Source organism: Hyperolius riggenbachi, chromosome 3 (assembly GCF_040937935.1).
Source record: "Hyperolius riggenbachi isolate aHypRig1 chromosome 3, aHypRig1.pri, whole genome shotgun sequence".
NCBI classification, from domain to species: Eukaryota; Metazoa; Chordata; class Amphibia; order Anura; family Hyperoliidae; genus Hyperolius; species Hyperolius riggenbachi.
In genome coordinates this window covers 208,844,765-208,868,166 of record NC_090648.1, presented here as the reverse complement: position 1 = coordinate 208,868,166, position 23,402 = coordinate 208,844,765, and the positions used below count along the sequence as shown (strand labels likewise).

Genomic DNA, 23,402 nt, shown 5'->3' with positions numbered 1-23,402 from the left:
GGGTCACAGCAGAGCCCTAGCGCCCATTTTCAAAGGGGTGGGCATATTAAAATAAATAAAGAAGAACAAGAGATTGCCTTTTTTCTCATCAATCTTGGAGTTTTACATTAAGGTCATGGCCACACAAAAACTGACATTAGGGTAGCATCAGTAGGTTCAATCAACTTCTAGGTCCTGGTATCTCCGACATATTCCACTGTTAACCATTTTTAGAAGTAGTTAGTGTCTCCACCCTCTCCCACAATGTCATATCAAAGGCGTCACACTCTCCAGTCCATATAATACCAGGTAACCTTAGTGCTTGTGGTGCTGGGGGGCTTTATTACTGGAACTTCCTGTATTTCTAGGTAGGTGTTGCTATTATTTGGAGTTAATTATTTAGGTTTTGTAATGTTAGGGATAAGGTTAGAGGTAGTGTAATGTTGTAGAGATGTAGGTGTCAGCATAAGTTGGACTTAATTTGTTTGTTTTTAGAAAAATGTTGAAAAGATTATGGTTTGGGTTAGGAGAATGGTTAAGAAGGGTTAGGGTTTTATCAGAAGTGGGTTAAGTTTTAATACAAGCCCCATGCAATGGAAAGGTGGGTTAAGCAGAGAAGATGTAGGAAAATGATTGTCAGGGACAACTAAAGTAGAGATGACCCGAACGGTTCCCGGTGAACTTCCGTGGTTCGCGATCGCGGAGAACCGCAAACTTTTCCGGAAGTTCGTTTCGCCCCCATAGTGCATCATGAGGGTCAACTTTGACCCTCTACATTACAGTCAGCAGGCACATTCGAGCCAATTAGGCTACACTCCCTCCTGGAGCCCCACCCCCCTTATAAAAGGCAGGCAGCGTCAGGCATTGGACTCACTCGTGTGCCTGCATTAATTAGAGGAGGGAAAGCTGCTGCAGACTCTCGTAGGGAAAGCTTAGTTAGGCTCTTGTAGGCTTCTTAGCTTGCTCCTTGCTGATTCTTATTGCTAAAAAAGCACCCCTCAACAGCTCTTTTGAGAGCTAATCTTGTTCTTGTGATCTATTTTTTTTTTGTGTGTGTGTGTCCTACTGACACTTGTGTTGCATAGACAGCCTTGGTAATTCCTACTGTGTGTGCCACTGCCAGGCCCAGCACATACAGTGACTACCTGTGTGTGTGACAGGTGCACATTGTAATACCCATCACTGCATATACCTTCTACCTGTTGTTCACTGTGCACCCACCTACCTACATGAGTGCACGCAGTATCACTGTGCCTGTCCGGTACCTGTCTGTGTGTGACAGGTGCACATTGTAATACCCATCACTGCATATACCTACTACCTGTTGTTCAGTTCAGTGCACCCACCTACCTACGTGAGCGCACGCAGAGTCACTGTGCCTGTCCGGTACCTGTGTGTGTGACAGGTGCACATTTTAATACCCATCATTGCATATATCTACTACCTGTTGTTCACTTCAGTGCACCCACCTACCTATGTGAGCGCACGCAATGTCACTGTGCCTGTCCGATACCTGTGTGTGTGTGTGACAGGTGCACATTTGTAATACCAGTCATTGCATAATTGTTCACAGTACCTGTGTGACCGCACACTGTGTAATATACCACTCCGAGCATACCTGTTAACTGCACCTGTGTGACAGCTGCACATTGTATTGTAATACCAGTCACTGCATACCTTTTACTGCATCGGTGACTGCACATTGTATTATACCTGGCAGTCAGTACATACCTTTCACTTGAATGGATGGCAGACTTGCCCCTTCATAACAGATTCTCGTTAAAGGTAGTAAAGTCGATTAGTAGTGTCATATACAGCAAGGCCTCAAAAGTCCTCCTGTATTGTTATTTTTTGTCACTACCTCGGGACTTGCATGCCATGCCTGCTGCCTTCCTTAGATGTGTGGTGGTAGCCGTTTCTCAGGCTCCAACTCCGGACCGGAATCGAACCCTGAGTCCCCGGCTGTGCGCTTTCTTTAAAAATAGTAGAGAAAGAACCATCGACAGTATGAGCAGTGATGGACTACTGGGTGCGCAGGCTTGACCTGTGGCCAGAGCTGTCACAATTTGCCATCCAACGTCTGTCTTGCCCTGCCTCAAGCGTCCTGTCAGAAAGGACCTTCAGCACAGCTGGAGAAGTTTGTCACTGAAAAGAGAAGTCGCCTACGTCACAAAAGTGTTCAGTACCTCACCTTTATCAAAATGAATGAGGCATGGATCCCGGAGGGCTACTGCCCACCCCAAGACTAAGTCAGTCCCTATACGCAGCATCTCTGCCTGCACGCAATGTGACCACCTGCCCCAAGACTAAGTCGCTCCCCACACAGCACCTCTGCCCGCAGGCCGCTTGACTGCCTTCTCCACCACCACCAACAGGGTCCAGGACTCCAGGTGGATTCCTGAATTTTTAAGGCCGCTGCTAGCAGTGGCCCCTATAATAATTTTTCAGGTGCGTGTACATGCCTGCCTAATTTTTCTGGCTGCACTGCAGCTGCAACAACAAAACAAAAGGCATGTACATGTGCCAATTCCCCTTCGTAATCATTACCTTGCCGCGGTGAAGGGGCTTGCGTATCACAATGAAGGAATGACCGCCGGCTATATGAGTGTCTCGGGGGGGGGGGGGGGGGAGCACACCCACGATAATAAGGTCGTTGCTTTATTGTGGACAGACCAAATTTGATCAGCTGGACAGTCACTGTTCTGTCATTGAGCTACCTCAGCCCGGCGACCATATGGGCTGGAAAGCCGCCATCTTCTGCACTCTCGTCATGGTGCGCACCAGCCCAGCACGGCCGTCACTACACAAACAGCTGTTTGCAGTCACTGCATACCTTTCACTGCATCTGTGACTGCACATTGTATTATACCTGGCAGTCAGTGCATACATTTCACTTGAATGGATGACAGACTTGCCCCCCATAACAGATTCTCATTACAGGTAGTAGAGTCGATCAGTGTCATATACAGCAGGGCCTAGAAAGTTCTCCTATATTGTTATTTTTGGTCACTACCTTGGGACGTGCATGCCATGCCTGCTGCCTTCTGTGGATGTGTGGTAGCCGTTCCTGCTCCTTTGTCCACAGCGTGCCTGCTGCCTTCGTTGGATGTGTGGTGGTGGTAGCCATTTCTTAGGCTCCCACTCCGGACCGGAATTGAACCAGGATTCCCCGGCCATTACCCGTGGTCACCATGCTACTGAGAAAGTATTATTGAAAGTTTCACATGGTTGAATGAATGGCAGACTAGCCCTCCATAACAGATTCTTGTTAAAGGCAAGTGGTGTCATCTCTGGCACACAGTGCTGTGTCAAGGATCCATCTGGCCACAGATGCCTGGTCTGCAAAGCACGGTCAGGGCAGGTACATTATTTATACAGCAAATGGGTTCTTACTTGGATGTGTGGTGGTGGTAGCCCTTTCTCAGGCTCCCACTCTGGACCGGAATCGAACCCTGATTCCCCGGCCATTACCCAAGGTCACTCACAATGGCAGACTTGCCCTCCATAACAGATTCTCGTTACAGGTACTGAACAGCCAGCAGAAAATGCAATTTAAAAAAAATAGATGTAAGCTTTAACAATGGTAGAGAAAGAACCATCGAAAGTTGATAAGGCAGTCAGACATTACCTGATATCACTGAGGAAGAGCAATCTCGCCATGGTGCGCACCAGTCCAGCACGGCCGTCACTACACAAACAGCTGTTTGCGGTGTGTTACACAGTGAGTTTGGTGTGTCAGTGTGAAGCAGTACTCTAATTACACTCCCTGATTAATGTATACACATGCAAGATGTTTTAAAGCACTTTAGGCCTGCAATTTAGCATTCATTGTGATTTCTGCCCTTAAAACGCTGCTTTGCGTCAAATCCAGATTTTTCCCCAGGACTTTTGGCGTCTATCCCACTCCACCATGCCCCCCTCCAGGTGTTAGTTCCCTTAAAACATCTTTTCCATCACTTTTGTGGCCAGCATAAGTGTTTCTAGTTTTCAAAGTTCGCCTCCCCATTAAAGTCTATTGTGGTTTGCGAAAATTCGTGCAAACCGAACTTTCGCGGAAGTTCGCGAACCGAAAATCAGAGGTTCGGGCCATCTCTAAACTAAAGGAGTCAATGACTAGTTTGATGTACGTAGTTAGGGTCAAGGTAGGAAAAGTAAAGAGGCTGCAGGTTTCATAATATTGGGGTTCAAATGTAACCTGCTATCTTGCACCAAAATGTTCTGGTGCAATGATTCAGTTTTTTCCAGTTCGACTATCACACACACGTGGGGCATATTCACTTGACTTTGTACAGGCTTTGTAGTTGGGTAAGAATGAGAATACTGATAGATACATGCACACCTTGTGAGACTTTGAGAGACATGAGAAGTCAAAACGTTATTCAGCTTGTCCGCAACAAGCCAGAGCATGAAGAGGCATATAAATTACTGTGCACAAGCTTCTTTTATTTCATCTTTATTCACATTAATGGAGATTATAAGACATCTTCTATATTACAAGCGTAGCCAAGCCACAATATATCAATGAAGGAATACATTTTAAATACAACATCTTTTAGATTTAAAAAAAACCATTGAAACACAAAATAAATATGGCATGAAATGATTAGAACCTTTTTACTACTATGATTAGTCTTATTGGACATAACTACGTTTTCCTGCAAAGACCACAGCAGCATAAACTATTGCAGGAAACCAGTGTTGTAAAGTGCAGTGACCTTCCCATCCCTGTTAATGAGCACATAACTGCACATGAGCAATAGGAAGTGAGGCTCATAGAAGGAACTGGACATATTGCCGTATAAATTAGCTCAGTAGGACCTGATTCACTACTGTAGATAGTAGATACCACAGTGATTACTTATACTAAGCATTTGTGTGTGTTCAGCTAAAGGGTGTTGAAGAAGCATGTATATGGCTCATAGAAATAGGATTGTCTAGCCATTATTGACTAGGCCTAGCAATCATCACGTATGCTTTGAGGGCTCAAACCCACTAGAAGCCTTTTCTAAGCGCTAGTGATTTGAAAAAGCTTTTGCTAATTCAACGTTATGGGGGATTTTTACAAAATCACATCGCTCAAGTGGGATCACACCCATAACATTACATTCGCAAGAGCTTTTCAAATCACAAAGTGCTCAGAAAAGTACGTTTTTGGCCTAAAGCAAGTTTCTCCACTCAAGTACGACCAACAGTGCATGTTTTGCAGAAAACCACCAACATTCACAGGTGTCTTTTTCTACTCATTGAGGCTCAAGGTCTGCCTCAAAGGAAAACTGAGGGTGAGTGTGTCATCCATGTAACCTATGAATGCAGAAGGAGGGTGTGTGGGCATCTGCTGTGTGCCAAGAGTATGGTAGACCCAGATTCAGAACCAATATGACTGTTCCCATAACCATGAATCCACAGAAGCAAGCTGTTTATGTTGACATTCGCAGACCTCATCAAGGGATGATTTTGGAAAGTCAGGTCTTACTTAGGCGAGTGTTTTTCACAAGCATGATATTAAACATTTAAATTTGCATTTAGGTCCAATTAGCACTCCTGTTGATGGAAAAGCAATCTCCTCAGTTCAGATCTATACATAGCTACATAATTAGTTTGGTTGAAAAAAAGACATCCGTCCATCAAGTTCAACCAGTTCACAATGGATTTACAGTTTTCAAATGTACTGTATAAATTGCTTTTATCAGAAGAGTTAACTCAGTCTTTCTGCCAGTAAAACAAGTTTTAGGTGTGGCTTTTTTATGATTTAAACAGCTGATTTCCATCCAGAATTGCAGTTGTCTGTTATGGTGAGATAATTACACATGTAGGAAGAGGGGAGTGCCTGGGCTGTGTTCTGAGGAATTCCATCTCACCACTCACATCATTAGATAAATAACAGTTTCTGCTTGTAGGTCCTAGAAGCTCAAATTTAAATATTTTTAAGCTTAATTGGAAAGATAATCTGTAACAACATTAAAAAACAATAACACAAGCCTTATAATTATATATTTGTTTTTACAAAAAGGACTTTCATCTTAGGGCTGACAAGAAATAGAAACGCTGTTGCAATATGGCCCACATGAGGGCTGCAATCTTTTACCATATAATCACAGACATTTTAAAAAAAAAGTAGAGTCCAAGTGTGCAGTTACAGTAATACATTTTGTGCTGACAATGACCCCAATTCAGTTTGTGTCTTGTGCAAACTTATTGTATTCAAAATATTGCAGTGATTATCAAAGGCGCCATTGTCATAATCATGATCCCCGAATATTTCCAGTCAGACCTCCTTTGGAGGTACCGGTAATACTTTTACCCAAAACAATATCTAGGAGAGCGACCATCCAATATCTGGCAGGACCTGGAAAGCTGAGCGGGCCGGTTTACCTTTAAACTACCGGTACTGGGCACTTTCTGCATACCACCTAGGTGTTCCAGTAGTGGGAGCCTGCTACTGGAAACACCGAAACCTTTCTATATTGTCATACTCAAGCTGAGCAACACTCATGATCTGGTACAAGTATAGTCAAACAGAGGGGTTTAGGAGTGGCACGCCTTCCCGAGTAGTTGGGTGCATAACCTGGGTGTCAATCAACGCCAGTCTGATATAGCAAAGTTTAAAGTTAGCACACCGAAGTTTACTTAAAGCTGGAGTGATTTTAATTCTTCAAATCATGCGTAAACACAGATTATTGATAATTGTTCCAGGGCCACGGCAGGTCCTCTTCATCAGAATAAGTATGGAAAAATGGGGGGGGGATTTAGGAGGGGGGCACAGTGACAGCAGGCACCTGCAGTGCCCCCGAAACATTTGTCAATAATCTGTGTTGATGCATGATTAGAAGAATGAAATCACTTTAGTTTTAAAGTGAACCTTAAATGAAACAAAAAAAATGTTTTTCAATTATCTGAGGCTTCCACCAGCCCCCTGCAGATGTCCCGCACCGGCGCCGCCATTCACCGATCACCTGGTTCCCTGCCACGGCTCAGTTTAATTTTCAGCGACTGGTCAGTGCGCCTGCGCAGCCCTGGATGCGCATAATTGCTTGCACTCCCGGGAGCTTCCTGCGCATGTACAGTATGCCTACTACATATGTATGTGCGTGTAGTACGCATACTGTGCATGTGCAGGATGGCTACAGGAGTGCAATTGAGTTTGCACACGGCCAGGACTGTGCAGTGCACTGGCCTGGCGACTGGCCAATCACTGAAAATGAAACTGAGCCGTGGCGGGGGATCGTTGAGTGACGGCGCGGGCACAGGACATCTGCAGGGGGCTGGTGGAAGCCCCAGTTAAGTGAAACTTTTTTTTACATTTCAGTTAAGGTTCACTTTAAGCAAACTTTGGGGTGCTAACATACATTAGTCTTAGCTATCTGGTACAAGTATAGATACAAATTTTAATCTCAAAGTAAGAGTTTAAAACCTTATCTAGAGCCCAACCGTTAATAATCTTTTCTGAAGTGTCATATTATTATATGATCAAATGAAGAATGAAGATCAAATGTCTTCATTAAATACAATAATTATATTGTTTATGTTTGTTAACTGAGATGAATAAGAAGTCTTACATTACCACATTGCTACAGGATAAAATCTGCAGCTCAAAGGGTAATGCTCTCTCCCAACTAAACACTGTCAGGCCCCGTTCACACCTGCAATTGTAAAAGGCAATCGTAATCACCTAGCGATTACGTTTTTGCATTGCAAATTGCTGGTGATTTTCTGGCGACTGTGCTTTGCCACTTTAGTTCGGGGAACGAGAATCACATCGGGACTGCTCCTAACATGCTACATGTAGTGTGTTTGCAGTTTATTCAAATTGCAAGCGCTGCAGTGAGAATAGTCTGATAGGGGATACACTGTCACCGCGCTTTAATGATTGCCGGTGATCAGCAAAGTGCTGAAATGCTCTTGAAAAGCTCCCCAGTGTGAACTGGCCCTTAGTGTTGTCACTTTACTTAAAGCTAGTACTTGTAGTATTACCATCATAGCCAGATGACTGCTCGGTGTCATCGTCCTTAAACACTCTGCTAAGCGCTTCATTGACTGAGCCCCCAAATCTCTTCTTCCGGTGTCTGCCCACAAAGAAATATATAAAAGGGTTTGCACTGCTATTGAACACAGTAAAATATGTGCTGGTGAAGAAGAAGGCCAAAGCGGACATTCTGTTTGTGAATGTCTTAAAATAGAGTAATGACCATAGCAACCTGATAGGTGCCACAGAAAACAAGAAAACCATGACAGTGACTATGATGGCAATATAGATTTTTGGAGGTCTGGATTTCTTGGAGGTTGTTTTGACAATATAAATCAAGACAAAGCTGGAAAGGAGCATAAGTGGAATGAAGAAAACAAAGGTAAGGACAATGGAAAACACCTGGACTCCGGTGCATTCTTTAGTCATCATCATGAAGCTGGCTGGAGGACAGACAAAATTATCCAGAAGGGACAAAAGGGCACCCAGCATCCAGATGAAGGTGCATGTGAAGAGCGATACACGTTTGGGCCGATAACATTTATACCATATAGGGAAGAGAACGGAAAGGCATCTCTCAACACTTATTGCTGTCAGAAAGATCATTCCTGCTCCATACCCGAAGTCATATAACACTTCTAGGGCAAGGATTGTCACCTTTGAATTGTATTTGTAACCAAACATTGTTGCAACCATTAAGAGCATCACCACGGCTACAAAAAGAAGGTAGATGAAGTCCGCAACAGCAAGGTTGAGAATGTACACAGTGTATTTGTTCCTTTTTATCTTAAAAGAAAGAATCCAGATGACAAGTGCATTTCCCAACATCCCCAGTAGACAGAGAAGAGCAGCAAAACTGGCAACCACGGAATAGATCACGGTAAGGTTGGAGCTGCCAGTGCTATTCGATGAGCTGTTTCCTGAAGCCGCCATGTCGATGGAATTTTGAGCAGAAAACTCTTTCCAACCAATAAACCGAATTTGTCTTTGCTTCAAATTTTTCTCTCCTGTAACAAAAAAGATACAGATAAAAATAAATGTCATCCTCCATATCCCTCTCCCTTCAGGATGCCTTTAAAGAAAACCTAAAGTGAAAATAAACTTTCGAGATGATAAATGTATGTTTTACTACAGGTAAATTTAACACAGAACTGAGTCTCATATTACAGTATTATGTTCGGTTAAGCACTTTATTTTAAGACTTAAAAATTCTAAACATCAGCCGTGTCAAATCTGCCTTGCCGATCTGATAAACAGATGTAATAATGACCCTTTAACTTCCAAGCACAAAAACATATCATAGATCTTTTGCCTTTTATTTACTCTTCAGACTGAATTTGACAAGCCTTTCAATATGCTCATTTGTATAGATAACAACTGTTTTTTTTTCACACCTGCTGGACTGGAAAACAGAAAGAGGCTTCAGACACTTTCATTTTAAGGCTAGTATTATATGTACCTCTATTTATCTCACCATGTCACATGTCAATTCAGGTGTGCTTTAAACAAAAATAAATTAATTAACATGGTGTAAATTTCTATGACTTACTGACTGGGCGTTCCACAGATTACCTTCAATTTGCACAGTCACTGTAAGCATATTCTCTTCAAGCTTTAACCCCTATTCCGGCAGTGTAAACCATCAGAACAGAAGCTATTCTCTCTATCAGCTTACCTATTCTAGCACAGGAAATAAGTTAAAGCAGACCTCTAGTGTTTATCACATATTCACTAGGTGCTCTTCTATAAAGTTATAATCACCTGCAGTGTTTTCTTCTTGTAAATCATCCCCTGGGGCTCTGTGTCCATCAACTAGTGCCTAGCCTCCCCCCACCCCCACCCCCCACGCCATAGGGTTTTCTCTTTCTACATAACACTTGGCTGGTGCTTATAGGAGAAGAGGGAATAAGTGGTATACCTATACACTGGAGGTTGTGTGTGTGTTTGTGTGTGGGGGGGAGGGGGGCATCTAACAGAAAGGGAAAGGGTTACTGTTAACTATTGGAGATGAGTGAGTGAGTGAGTGAGTGAGTGAGTGAGTGAGTGAGTGAGTGAGTGAGTGGATTAGGGTTAAGAATGGTAATGGAGGTCCAGAAAGGTCATGCAGTTTGTGGTGTTGCAATAATAACACTGATATCCCATTTAATGCTGACAAAATATTGGTGCTATGGGTGAGAAGAGATTGTGGATAGATTGGGTTGGACTGAGAGGGCTGGCAGAACAGGTGAGTAGGTTATGGTGGAGCATGCAAATGGGAAAGGGGGGAGGGTTATAACAGTGGGCATGACAGGAAAAAGTGATAGAGGAGGTGATAGGAGAAGTAATGAAGTATTGAAGGAGAGTAAAAGCATTAAATGTGGATGTTGGGTGAGGTGGACTGGTAGGAGGTGCTGAGGCTACCTGCCTTGCCATTATTAAGACCTTTTTACCTGTTGCTAATAGCCTTGTAATGAGTGTCGGGGATACGACCACCGCCGTCCCCGCCGCTCAGCTCAGACCGCCGCGCGCTGGCCTGACACCGGCGCATAGCGTCAGAGCTATGCGCGCGCGGCCAGCAGCAAGACCTTAACGCGTCTCGGAGACGCGTCAGCTGACCTGCGGGTCGGCTGACATCACAGGGAGTGCTCCTCGCCCCTGATTGGCTGGGCTGGCGGGGGGGTGCCTGGGAGTCCCCTGCCAGCATAAAGACAGCGAGCTGCCAGTAGCTCGCTGTCTGTTGTTGCGAATACTATGTGTTAGCACTCAGACCTTAGATAGATCCGGTGTGCTTTGATCCGGGAGGAAACCGGGGATTTCACACAGAGCTAGGAATTGTTTAATAGCTATAATTATAATTGATATTATTGCCTTTATGTGTATGAACCTTGCCTGAACTCTCGACTATCCTTTTGCCTTGTGATTCTGTGCTTCTGCCCATCTGATCTTGTTGCCGACTTTTGCCTGAACTCCACTTTGATTCTGCCTGCCGATTCTGTACTTTGTCTGCCCGTCTGTTGCCTACCTGATCTGTCCGACTACTCTCTCTCACCAGTGGGCCCTCGCCACTGGTGAGGTTACCGCTGTGGTTCTATCTGTAACCTCCATCACCACTGGTGAGGTTACTGCTGAGGATCTATCAGAAAATTACTGTTTGCACCAATCACTACACTTAGTGCAATAAAGCTAGTGACTTTGTCACGTCTTACACTTCATTTGCTAACTATTTCTGTATTATTGGTGATTCTGCAGATCACCATATAATCAGATATAGTATCTGTATTATTGGTGATACTGCAGATCACCACACAATCGGAGACCTGTTATCCTGCTGACACGATTGTTACAAGCCTCCATATTTCTCCAATGCAGGTTTACTTAAAAATGAGAACATATTTTTCATTTTTTAAGTACAAAGTTATTTTTAAAATGCTCTTACCGATTTCCTGAAAATGTTCTAAGGTTCATTCATTTTATTCCATTCTGACAAGTCCCATAAGAAGCCAGCTAAAAGAAAAGAAAAAAAGTTAGAGCACTTCTTAGCTTACCAAAAATGCTGTGTCGTTTGGCTGTTCTTGGAAACATTTAAACATCTTGATAGGATACTTAAACAATAGATGAACCCAAAAAGCGATAAATAGCAGGGGAAAAACCCTGTCTAGTTTAGTGAAATATGGACCTGGAAGCACGTGTGATGTTTGAAACCTTTTGGTTTGGCATTTGCATGTGGACCATTGAGGCCGTACGACTATGCCCTGGCCTGACAACAAGCCACCAAAACACCAAGCATCATGCTGAGAGGAGACAGTATTGGCGCAGAAAGAATTATACATGGCTACAAGCTCTTAGCACGCCCTTCCTGGCAATGGAATAAAATTAATCGCTCCGTAGTTACGCTTTTTCATTGATTTTTTTTTATATCAGTAAGGTGACATGTTTATTTTTTGCTGGGTGCAGTTTATGAATGTATCGTTTCTTTTCAGAGCGATACAATGAAACCTTAATCCTCAAATCTATTTAATATTTACTTTTAATCAAGTTAGAACTTGCTGTTGTGAACAGTCCTAGTAACTGTGGGGAACAGTCAGTCATGGTCATAAGCAATTCACAATATCACCTTATGTGCACTTGGACGCTTTCATTGCAAGTCACAGTCATCTCATGCACACACTAGCAAAATATACTCTGTGACCAGTTTGCCAAGGGCAGTATGAAGAAAGCTTGGAGCAGATGCCAAGAAAAACAACCAATTAGAATTTTTGTGATTACCTGGTTGCTCTGAGCAACTCCTCTAGTTTCAGTCAATAGTTAGTGCTTAAAGGACCACTATTGTGAAAATGTGTAAAATTTAAAATACATGTTGTACATTTATCACTGACTGTTCTTGTCACGTACAGTAGGCAGTAGAAATGTGACAGATCTGACAGGTTTTGGACTAGTCTAACTCCTTATGAGAGATTTCAGGAACTCCTTTATATTCCAAAGCACTCCCTGGATGGCAGTGGCCTTCATCCTTGTGACCATATTTGAAAGGCACACTTGTATTGATCTGAAGAAGCGGGCTGAGACCCATGAAACGCGCTGTCCTTTTAATCGTCCTGAATAAATAATTTAATAATTTACATTAACCCTGTGGTTTGGGTTCTTCCATCTGGAGTGGTAAATACACCTCCCTCCACCTTTTTATAATTTTTTGTTTCATTATAATACTATCTGTGGGCGCCTCCACCCCCAGGATTTACCATAGGGCATGTGCCTACAGGTGACTTAGGGTGCGTACACACGGACTACTGTAAGGAACGACGGGTCCGTCAGACCCTCACACTGTTTCTGAACGATGCAGCTGGGCAGGGGTCCTGCTGTGTGGGAGACCCCGGTAGCTTGTGGTTCCTGTACACATCATGGCTGCTTAATGGCCTGGTAGGATGTGATTGCGTCTTACCTTGCGAGCATTGCCATACCGAGCTAAAATATTGCAATTTGCTATTACTTGGATTAAATAATCACCCTCTAAATATCAGATTGAGGCTATTCATAAATAGGTGAATATAAAGTTCAGTCTTTTTTTGCGTAGATTTGAAAGGCATGAGACACTCAAGCTGCTTGAGATTCTCAAGTAGTATGTATGCTTTCATGTGTTTGGATGTTTGAAAGCATCTTTTTCGGCATTGTTCATCAAGGTCAGACTGAACAATATGAGCAGGCAAGGCTGAGACATAAAGAACACTTGTGATAAAATGCAGAAGCGATGGCTGGCACAGTGCATAATGGCTTGTGCTGGCCAGATAAAAGAAGAAAACATCCATCTCTGGTACATTTAATTGTGCACTTTGCACAATTTGCTGCCTATTTTTATCTTTTATCAGAAGAATTACTGATAGAGAGCGTGATTTTTGCTCACAATGAAATATCCTATGTTCTAAGCTGAAGCCGTGAAGACAGCTCTATCTGTCACATGTAATTTATTCATTTTTACAACATAATAGAAAGCAGATGTGCTGTTCAGTAGTAAAAGAAGTAAGAACATAAAATGCTAAATTATCTTTGTTTAAAGGACCACTGTCACGAAAATCGTACAATTTACAATATATGTAAACACATACCAATAAGAAGTACAGTAAAATGAGCTATAAATTACTTTTATCCTATGTTGCTGTCACTTAAGGTGCACTGCCCGTACACTAATGCGATTTCCCGCCGATAGACAGCAGATTGGATCACTGGGATTGAATCTGCTGTGAAGTTGATAACGCAATCACGGACCGATGACCGATTTCCATCCAAAATTGATTGATTCCGTCGATCTGCGCGGAAAATTTCGCTCAATTGCCAGCAGGTCGGGAGCGCCGTTAGCGGCGTTTGATATGGCGAAGACCGACGCAGCAATACATCACCTGTCCAGCCAGCACGAGTCCCCAGGTCTCTGCAGTCTGTCACTTCTTCCGGCGTCTTCTCTTCACTTCCTGTCCTGTGAGAAAGCGAAGTTTAAACAGTAGAGGGCGCTCTACTGTTTAAACTTTCTGCTTGTGACAGGTTGGGACACTGACAGGAAGTGAAGCGAAAATGGAGTAGTGCGCTGAAAGAAATGAGACTTGCGGGGACACGGGGACTCGCACGGGTGGACAGGTGATGTATTGCGGCTGGCCAGGGGAGGAGGGGCGCACGGCAGGCGGCAGTGGCAGCTCCACAGATTGTGAATCGATTTCATGCTCAAAAAATCTGTTTGCAGTGTATGGGCAGCCATTAGATCCCTCTCTGATCAGATTTGATCAGAGAGGGATCTATCTGTTGGTCGATCTGGCTGCAGTCAACCAGTGTATGACAGCCTTTACAGTAAGTAGTAGGGATGATCAATGAGATGCAAATACTTCTGATATTATGCACAATGAATGTTATGCAAATATATGCAGCTTAAAAAAGGACCAATCAATTTAAACCTGGGATTAAATTGATTGGTCCATTTTCAAACTGCATACATATGCATAATAATACTCCGAACATTTGTATATAGCGCTTTTCTCCTGTTGGACTCAAAGCGCTCAAGAGCTGCAGCCACTGGGACGCACTCAAGAGGCCACCCTGCAGTGTTAGGGAGTCTTGCCTTGAACTCCTTACTGAGTAGGTACTTGACCTAGCCAGGATTCAAACCCTGGTCTCCCATGTTGAAGGCAGAGCCCTTAACCAGTACACCATCCAGCCACTACATAAAATTTGCATCAACTCAGAAGAATGTGATCATCCCTAGTAAGTAGTAGAAATCTGACAGAACTGATGGGTTTTGGACTAGGCCATCTCCTCATGAGGGTTCTCAGGGTTTTCTTTATTTTTAAAAGCACTTAGTGAATGGCAGTTGCTCCGTCCAACTGCCCGAAAAGTGTACGATGAGCAGGAAGGCTGGCCAGCATCTTTGTCAGGGATTGTCTTTATACAGAATAAAGGCTATGCTGAGAATCCCCAATGGAGAGATGGACTAGCCCAAAACTTGTTGGTATTGTCAGATTTCTACTACTTACTGTAAGTAACAGCAACATAGGAGAAAAGTAATTAATGGCTCATTTTACTGTGGAAGAAATGTACTTCTTTTGTATGTTTTTTACATATATTTTAAATTTTAAGATTTTCACAACAGTGGTCCTTTAAAAATGTTACTTTTAATATATATCTTCCTCTAATACTTTTAGCCACAGACCCTGAACAAGCATGCAGCAGCCAGCAGATCAGGCATTTCTGACATTATTGTCAGAACCAACAAGATTAGCTGCATGCTTGTTTCTGGTGCTATTCAGACACTACTGTAGCCAATAGATCAGTAGGACTGCCAGGCAACTGGTATTGTTTAGAAGGAAATAAATATGGCAGCCTCCATATTCTTCTCACTACAGTTGTCCTTTAATTTCGGGTTTTGTATATATTTGGAATGAACAAAACAAGAGCAGATCATTTAGTCAAACATACACAGCAAATATACTGGGTTAATTCAAATCTTAAACAGGAACTTTACTGAATATAGCATAAAAGGGGGGCTTAAAGAGACTCCGTAACAAAAATTGCATCCTGTTTTTTATCATCCTACAACTTCCAAAAGCTATTCTAATGTGTTCTGGCTTACTGCAGCACTTTCTGCTATCACCATCTCTGTAATAAATCAACTTATCTCTCTCTTGTCAGACTTGTCAGCCTGTGTCTGGAAGGCTGCCAAGTTCTTCAGTGTTGTGGTTCTGTGATGCATCTCCCCCCTCCTGGCCCCTCTATGCACACTGCCTGTGTGTTATTTAGATTAGTACAGCTTCTCTCTGCTCTATTATCTTTTACAAGCTGGATAAATCCTCCTCTGAGCTGGCTGGGCTTTCACATACTGAGGAATTACATACAGGCACAGCTGTCTGCACTCTGCAGGAAGAAACAGCCTGACACTTCAGTGGAAGATAGCTGCAGGGGGAAAGAAACACACAAATGATCTCTTGAGATTAAAAAGGAAGGCTGTATACAGCCTGCTTGTGTATGGTTGTATTTTCTATGTGTAGACATACTGTACATCAACCTACTTCCTGTTTTGGTGGCCATTTTGTTTGTTTATAAACAAACTTTTTAAAACTGTTTTTAACCACTTTTAATGCGGCGAGGAGCGGCGAAATTGTGACGAAGGGTAATAGGAGATGTCCCCTAACGCACTGGTATGTTTACTTTTGTGCAATTTTAACAATACAGATTCTCTTTAAGGCTGAAAAAATGATTTTAACTTATGTGGGGCTTCTTCCAGTCCCCTGGACTTGTGCAGTGTCCACAATGTCCTCCTGATTCCCTCCGGCCAGCAGCGGCGACACCCGCAAAGCTGGCCTTTCACCACCAGTCATCAGCTACTGCGCATGCATGGCCCTGAGCGATAAGCATTCTGATCGCACTCCCATGGCCAGGAAGATTCTGTGCATGTGCAGTATGCGGAAATCGCTACTGGGCATGTGCAGATTGATCCCGGTCGCGGGAGTGCAGTGAGGGTGTGTGCGGCACATGCGCAGTTGGGCAGTAGCCGCAAACTGATGGCGACGGCCAGCTTTGCGGGGTAGCTGCTGCTGGCCAGAGGGGATGAGGAGGACGTCGTGGGCACAGTAGGAGTCCAGGGGGCTGAAGCCTCACGTAAGTTAAAATCATTTTTTTTAGCCTTAAGCTTCCCTTTAAAAAGAAACCCAAGGTGAAGGACATATGGAGGCTTGCCATATTTGTTTCCTTTTAAACAATACCAGTTGCCTGGCAGTCCTGCTGATCATTCTGGTCAGTAGTGTCTGAGTTACACCCTTCGCAGATTTAAAGAGAATCTGTATTGTTAAAATCACACAAAAGTAAACATACCAGTGTGTTAGGGGACATCTCCTATTACCCTCTGTCACAATTTCGCCGCTCCCCGCCGCATTAAAAGTAGTCAAAAACAGTTTTAAAAAGTTTGTTTGTAAACAAACAAAATGGCCACCAAAACAGGAAGTAGGTTGATGTACAGTATGTCCACACATAGAAAATACATCCATACACAATCAGGCTGTATACAGCCTTCCTTTTGAATCTCAAGAGATCATTTGTGTGTTTCTTTACCCCTGCAGGTCACTGAAGAGTTACAAGCTGATTGTTTGTTTACTCTTGCAGACAGCTCTGCCTGGTTGTCTGTAATTCTGCAGTATGTGACTCATCAGTATGTGAACAGAGGATTTATCCAGCTTGTAAAAGATAAGAGAGCAGAGAAAAGCTGGCTAATGTAAATAACACACACACACAGGGGAGTGTGCATAGAGGGGGCATGCATAGCAGATCACACTGAAGAGTTGGCAGCCTTCCAGACACAGGACGACAAGTCCGACAGGGGAAAGATAAGCTGATTTATTACAGAGATGGTGATAGTATAAAGTGCTGCAGTAAGCCAGAGCACATTAGAATAGGTTTAGGAACCTGTAGGATGGTAGAAAACACAATGACATTTTTGTTACAGAGTCCCTTTAAGTCAGAAACATCTGATCTGCATGCTTGTTCAGGGTCTATGGCTTAAAGGTATTAGAGGTTGTGGATCAGCACGACTGCCAGGCAATGTGCATTGTTCAAAAGGAAATATGTTAGCCTCTGCATGTTTCTGCCCTTGGGGTTCCCTTTAATGAATAAAATTGCTTATTTTTAACAATATTATCTACTTTATAAATGGTGTAGTCAATGTTTGCCCATTGTAAAATCTTTTCTCTACTTAATTACATTCTTACATTTATGACAGCATCTTGCTGGCAAAGTGCATCACTGCGGAAAGTTTGTTTACTGTGCTTCCAAAGTCAGAAAAAAACAACACCTGGTCTCCCAGAATGCTCTGGGAGAAAAATCTTGCATAATAAAAAGCCTAGGCTAAGCATCATTCGGAAGGTGAGGTTACATGCCACTATCTGTAGAAAGGTAGTGTTACTGATGCCAAAACTGGGATAATTAAAGTAAAAGTGGGTATCCTTAATAATTAACTACATTCTACAATATGTCACTACAGCACCTCTGTTACTACTCTCGCACAATAAGACATTTCTTGGCTGCTGTCATACTTTTTCATACAGAGGTTTGGATTTTTTTACATTTTCTTTTAGTTAATGCCAGTGGTGCTGGATATGGATCTATTTGGGCTGTCCATTTATGGTTTAGAACTTAGTCAATAGTTGATATATGGGTTTCTGATGGACTTAAAGATCATAACTGCCTTTCATAAGCAATAATCAAATTTACTGTTTGCTTTTTTCCTAAATAAAAGTAAATCGGGAGTGGGGCTTTTCTGGTCATTTTTTTCTTATTGAATGTTGTAGGATAGATTATTATTTTTGATTTATAGACTTAAGGATTTTTTTTCCAAATATTTACATCTTCATATATATATATATATATATATATATATATATATATACTTGAATACAAGTCGACCTTGCGTTTAAGTCGATTCCAATATTCAACCCTCTTAAGCTGGATTTTTTTATTGACTCAAATATAGGGCTACCCAGCAAAGTTAATGGCTGCACTTGGGGCTCAGGAGGGGTTAATGACTGCCCTGCATGCAGTATTGCAGCCATTAACCCCCCCCCCCCCCCCCCCTGTCCCATAAGTGCAGCCAATAACTCCTCCAGGTCCTCAAGTGCTGCAATAATTCACTCCCCTTTATGCAGCCCAGTATTTCCCTCCTGCCTCTTTCCTTGTTAATTGTTGTGGCCAGGACTTTCGGACTTATGTTTTCTTGACATTTCCTTTCTTCAGAGTATCACTTACCACTGAGTAAATTGCTGCAAATGGCAATGTCACTATTAGTACACACATTACTCAGTGTGCTCAGTGTAGCTGTGACTCGTGTATAAGTCAACCCCTATACTTTTATGAAGTGAATCAGACCTAAATTTCTAGACTTATACTCGAGTATATACAGTATATGGAACATATTAACACGTGTGATGCATTGTATCGTGTGTGGCTACCTTTAGATTGATGATGGACTCTTTGATTTATTAACTTTTTATTGTGTGTTTTCATGTTCTTTGATGGTTTCATACACAAGATATACAAATATGTGAAATAATAATGTGTTGTAAGCCTTATACGGTAAAAAAAATAGAATACAAGAGGAAGAATTACATTTAAGCTACATACAGATGTTAGATTTTCATTGCTTCAGCTTTAATACAAATGATCTTCATATGTGAAAATCTCACATCTGTATCTCATGACATTGATCAGTGATCCCTCATGACAGATCACCAAATGAAAAATACATTGTTCTTACAGCTGCGGGTGCTGCTTGGTGCTTACTGCTGATTGCTGAAGGTGCTGCATGGAACGAAACAGGCTGCTTGGCTACTGAACAGCACTTGTTCCTAAATCTGTTCTTCTGAATAAACAGCTTAATTATTCAGAATGACAAATATCGCTGTCTCTGTGCAGCTTAACAGCCTAGTGAAATAAGAGATGGAGCAAAGCTTGCTCATGGTGCTCTGTTTATAAATGAATGAGGATATGCAGATTGTAGTTTTGTTACTTACATCTGGAAGCTTAAAGTGGACCTGAACTTATGCACAGGACAGAAGGAAAACATACAGTGGTGTGAAAAACTATTTGCCCCCTTCCTGATTTCTTATTCTTTTGCATGTTTGTCACACTTAAATGTCTCTGCTCATCAAAAACCGTTAACTATTAGTCAAAGATAACATAATTGAACACAAAATGCAGTTTTAAATGATGGTTTTTATTATTTAGTGAGGAAAAAAACCTCAAAACCTACATGGCCCTGTGTGAAAAAGTGATTGCCCCCCCTTGTTAAAAAATAACTTAAAGGTGGTTTATTACACCTGAGTTCAATTTCTGTAGTCACCCCCAGGCCTGATTACTGCCACACCTGTTTCAATCAAGAAATCACTTAAATAGGAGCTATCTGACACAGAGAAGTAGACCAAAAGCACCTCAAAAGCTAGACATCATGCCAAGATCCAAAGAAATTCAGGAACAAATGAGAACAAAAGTACTGTAATTGAGATCTATCAGTCTGGTAAAGGTTATAAAGCCATTTCTAAAGCTTTGGGACTCCAGCGAACCACAGTGAGAGCCATTATCTACAAATGGCAAAAACATGGAACAGTGATGAACCTTCCCAGGAGTGGCTGGCCGACAAAAATTACCCCAAGAGCGCAGAGAAAACTCATCCGAGAGGCCACAAAAGGCCCCAGGTTAACATATAAAGAACTGCAGGCCTCACTTGCCTCAATTAAGGTCAGTGTTCACAACTCCACCATAAGAAAGAGACTGGGCGAAAACGGCCTGCATGGCAGATATCCAAGGCGCAAACCACTTTTAAGCAAAAAGAACATTAAGGCTCGTCTCAATTTTGCTAAAAAAAAATCTCAATGATTGCCAAGACTTGTGGGAAAATACCTTGTGGACCGCCGAGACAAAAGTTGAACTTTTTGGAAGGTGCGTGTCCTGTTAAATCTGTCGTAGAAGTAACACAGCATTTCAGCAAAAGAACATCATACCAACAGTAAAATATGGTGGTGGTAGTGTGATGGTCTGGGGTTGTTTTGCTGCTTCAGGACCTGGAAGGCTTGCTGTGATAGATGAAACCATGAATTCTACTGTCTACCAAAAAATCCTGAAGGAGAATGTCCGGCCATCTGTTCATCAACTCAAGCTGAAGCGATCTTGGGTGCTACAGCAGGACAATGACCCAAAAGACACCAGCAAATCCACCTCTGAATGGCTGAAGAAAAACAAAATGAAGACTTTGGAGTGGCCTAGTCAAAGCCCTGACCTGAATCCTATTGAGATGTTGTGGCATGACCTTAAAAAGGCGGTTCATGCTAGAAAACCCTCAAATAAAGCTGAATTACAACAATTCTGCAAAGATGAGTGGGCCAAAATTCCTCCAGAGAGCTGTAAAAGACTTGTTGCAAGTTATCGCAAACACTTGATTGCAGTTATTGCTGCTAAGGGTGGCCCAACCAGTTATTAGGTTCAGGGGGCAATTTCTTTTTCACACAGGGCCATGCAGGTTTTGAGTTTTTTTTCTCACTAAATAATAAAAACCATCATTTAAAACTGCATTTTGTGTTCAATTATGTTATCTTTAACTAATGGTTAACGGTTTTTGATGAGCAGAAACATTTAAGTGTGACAAACATGCAAAAGAATAAGAAATCCGGACGGGGCAAATAGTTTTTCACACCACTGTAGAGAAATGTACCCTGTATGTATTTAGAGAGTTTAGCCTGTCTAATTCCCCCTCATTTGTGTCTAATCACAAGTTGTAATTTGATCGCTCTCTGTGTCACCCGACTGCCATGGCGGATAAGGCAGATACGCTCATTTAAAAGCACAGGATGTTAACAATGTGTCTGCTTCCCTGAAAGCAGGAAGTAGACACACTGCAGATGTATTGCAGGATTTGTATCAGCGGTAACAAAGAAATGTTTTTCTTTAAAGGTTATTATGCTGTTGTGTATCTTTTAGAGCAGAGAGGAAGTTCTGTGTTCTGGTCAGCTTTAAACTGTACTTATCATTACAGGAGGAAATGCAGCACCTGAAGAGAAAAGAGAGGTGGATGAGTCAAGGTGAGGAGTAATTGGAGTGATGCCAGTCATTTCAGTGATAGGCCTATAAGCAGATTGTTAAGATCACTATGTCATGATATGCAAGAAGTTCTGAGTCAGGATGATACAATACTCTACTGCTACTACTATGTCAGGATATGGCTGCAAGCATAAACATGTTAGTTGTCTTGTGCGAGGAAGAGACGCAAGCACCTTTTTCTCTGTATTTATTGGAAATGACTGGAGGCAGTTGTTAAAGGGAACCAGAGAGGATGAAATATACATACCTGGGGCTTCCTCCAGCCCCATACGCATGGATCGCTCCCACGCCGCCGTCCTCCGCTGCCTGGATCCGCCACCACCGGGTCCCGTCATTGCCGAGAGTCGGCCGGCGGACGCGGCCAATTCTCCGCATTACAGGGTGCTCTCTCCATACACATACGCATGTGGCCGCCTACTGCGCAGCCGCATGCGCACATGTATGGAGGGAGCCCCTGTGATGCGGACAATTGGCCGCGTCCGCCGGAAGTGACGGGCCCGGTACCGGCGGATCCAGGAAGCTGAGGACAGCGGCGTGGGAGCGATTCAGGCTTATGGGGCTGGAAGAAGCCCCAGGTATGTATAAAATATTTTCCTTTTTTCACCCCCCATTCCTCTCTGGTTCCCTTTAAGTGGATGTGATTGGATATTACTCATGTTCTGGAAAGCAGACAGTAAAGGGTGTTACCAACATTCATAGTAAATGATAGTATGAACATAAGAGTAGGAAAAAGAGATACATTTACAGTAAATCAACTATAACATATAAATGAACACCACCATTGAAAATCATATCAAGACTATTGATCCAGATGGAGAAGACTGGCAAGTGGCAAAATTCACAGCAAAATTGCCAGTTTCATGATTTGGAGAATGTTTGTGTAAGGATCCGCTCCTCTCGGCCGCAGTATGGTCTGAGGCGACGACTGAGGTAGAGTCAGCTGACACTTAGCAGGGGTTTATTTTAATAATATGAAATAATAGTTTCTGACCCTGCCTGGGATTGAACCCTGGCCTCCTACATCAGAGGTGGTGAGCTTGACCATTGTGCTATGGCTAATTCTCTCAGAAAGCTTTGCTGGTCAGTATTGAGTGGGTCAGCTGACCTGTTGTGGTCATCTGTTTCAGCTGATCTCACTGTCAGCTGATTTATGCCTGCGTGTGATTGGCTGTTGTGTGCATGTGGCCGGCCACTGATTGGTTGCATGTAGTATTTAAGTCTGCTGAGTGCTTCCTGTCATTGCCCGTGATAGCGTTAGCTAGTCTAGCTGCTGGGTGCATGTATCCTGGTTGGAAAACTATTCTTTATTGGATTACTCGGATTTTTGACCTCTGCCTGATTTTGGACCTTCCTTGCTCGCTGCCTGAACTGACCCCGGAAACTCTCGACTACTCTCTTGCCTGCTCCTTCTGTACTGCGAATCTCAGATACCTGTGTATGACCCCGGACTGTTATTGGACTCTGCTTTTGTTTCTCGTGTTTGGTGTTGGTGATCTATCTATACTAGAGTTGGGCCGAACCTCCGATTTTCGGTTCGCGAACCGGGTTCGCGAACTTTCGCGAAAGGTTCGGTTCGCGTTAAAGTTCGCGAACCGCAATAGACTTCAATGGGGATGCGAACTTTGAAAAAAAAAATTAATTATGCTGGCCACAAAAGTGATGGAAAAGATGTTTCAAGGGGTCTAACACCTGGAGGGGGGGATGGCGGAGTGGGATACATGCCAAAAGTCCCCGGGAAAAATCTGGATTTGACGCAAAGCAGCGTTTTAAGGGCAGAAATCACATTGAATGTTAAATGACAGGCCTAAAGTGCTTTCAAACATCTTGCATGTGTATACATCAATCAGGTAGTGTAATTAAGGTACTGCTT

At 42.8% G+C, this 23,402-nt stretch overlaps 1 protein-coding gene across 3 annotated transcripts in view; it reads right to left on the bottom strand.

The window, feature by feature from the left end:
* Positions 1-4,435: 4,435 nt before the first annotated feature.
* Positions 4,436-23,402, bottom strand: part of LOC137563310 (proto-oncogene Mas-like) — a 32,418-nt gene continuing 13,451 nt past the window's right edge. For 2 of the 3 annotated variants that reach the window (XR_011030316.1, XR_011030315.1), the window contains 3 exons: positions 11,358-11,425; positions 7,017-8,949; positions 4,436-6,982 (listed from right to left, as the gene is read on the bottom strand). Coding sequence is in view for 1 of the 3 variants with exons in the window: in XM_068275604.1 (XP_068131705.1) it covers positions 7,922-8,875 (954 nt within the window). In the remaining 2 variants the exon portion in view is untranslated. The other variant, XM_068275604.1, reaches the window with a different exon arrangement.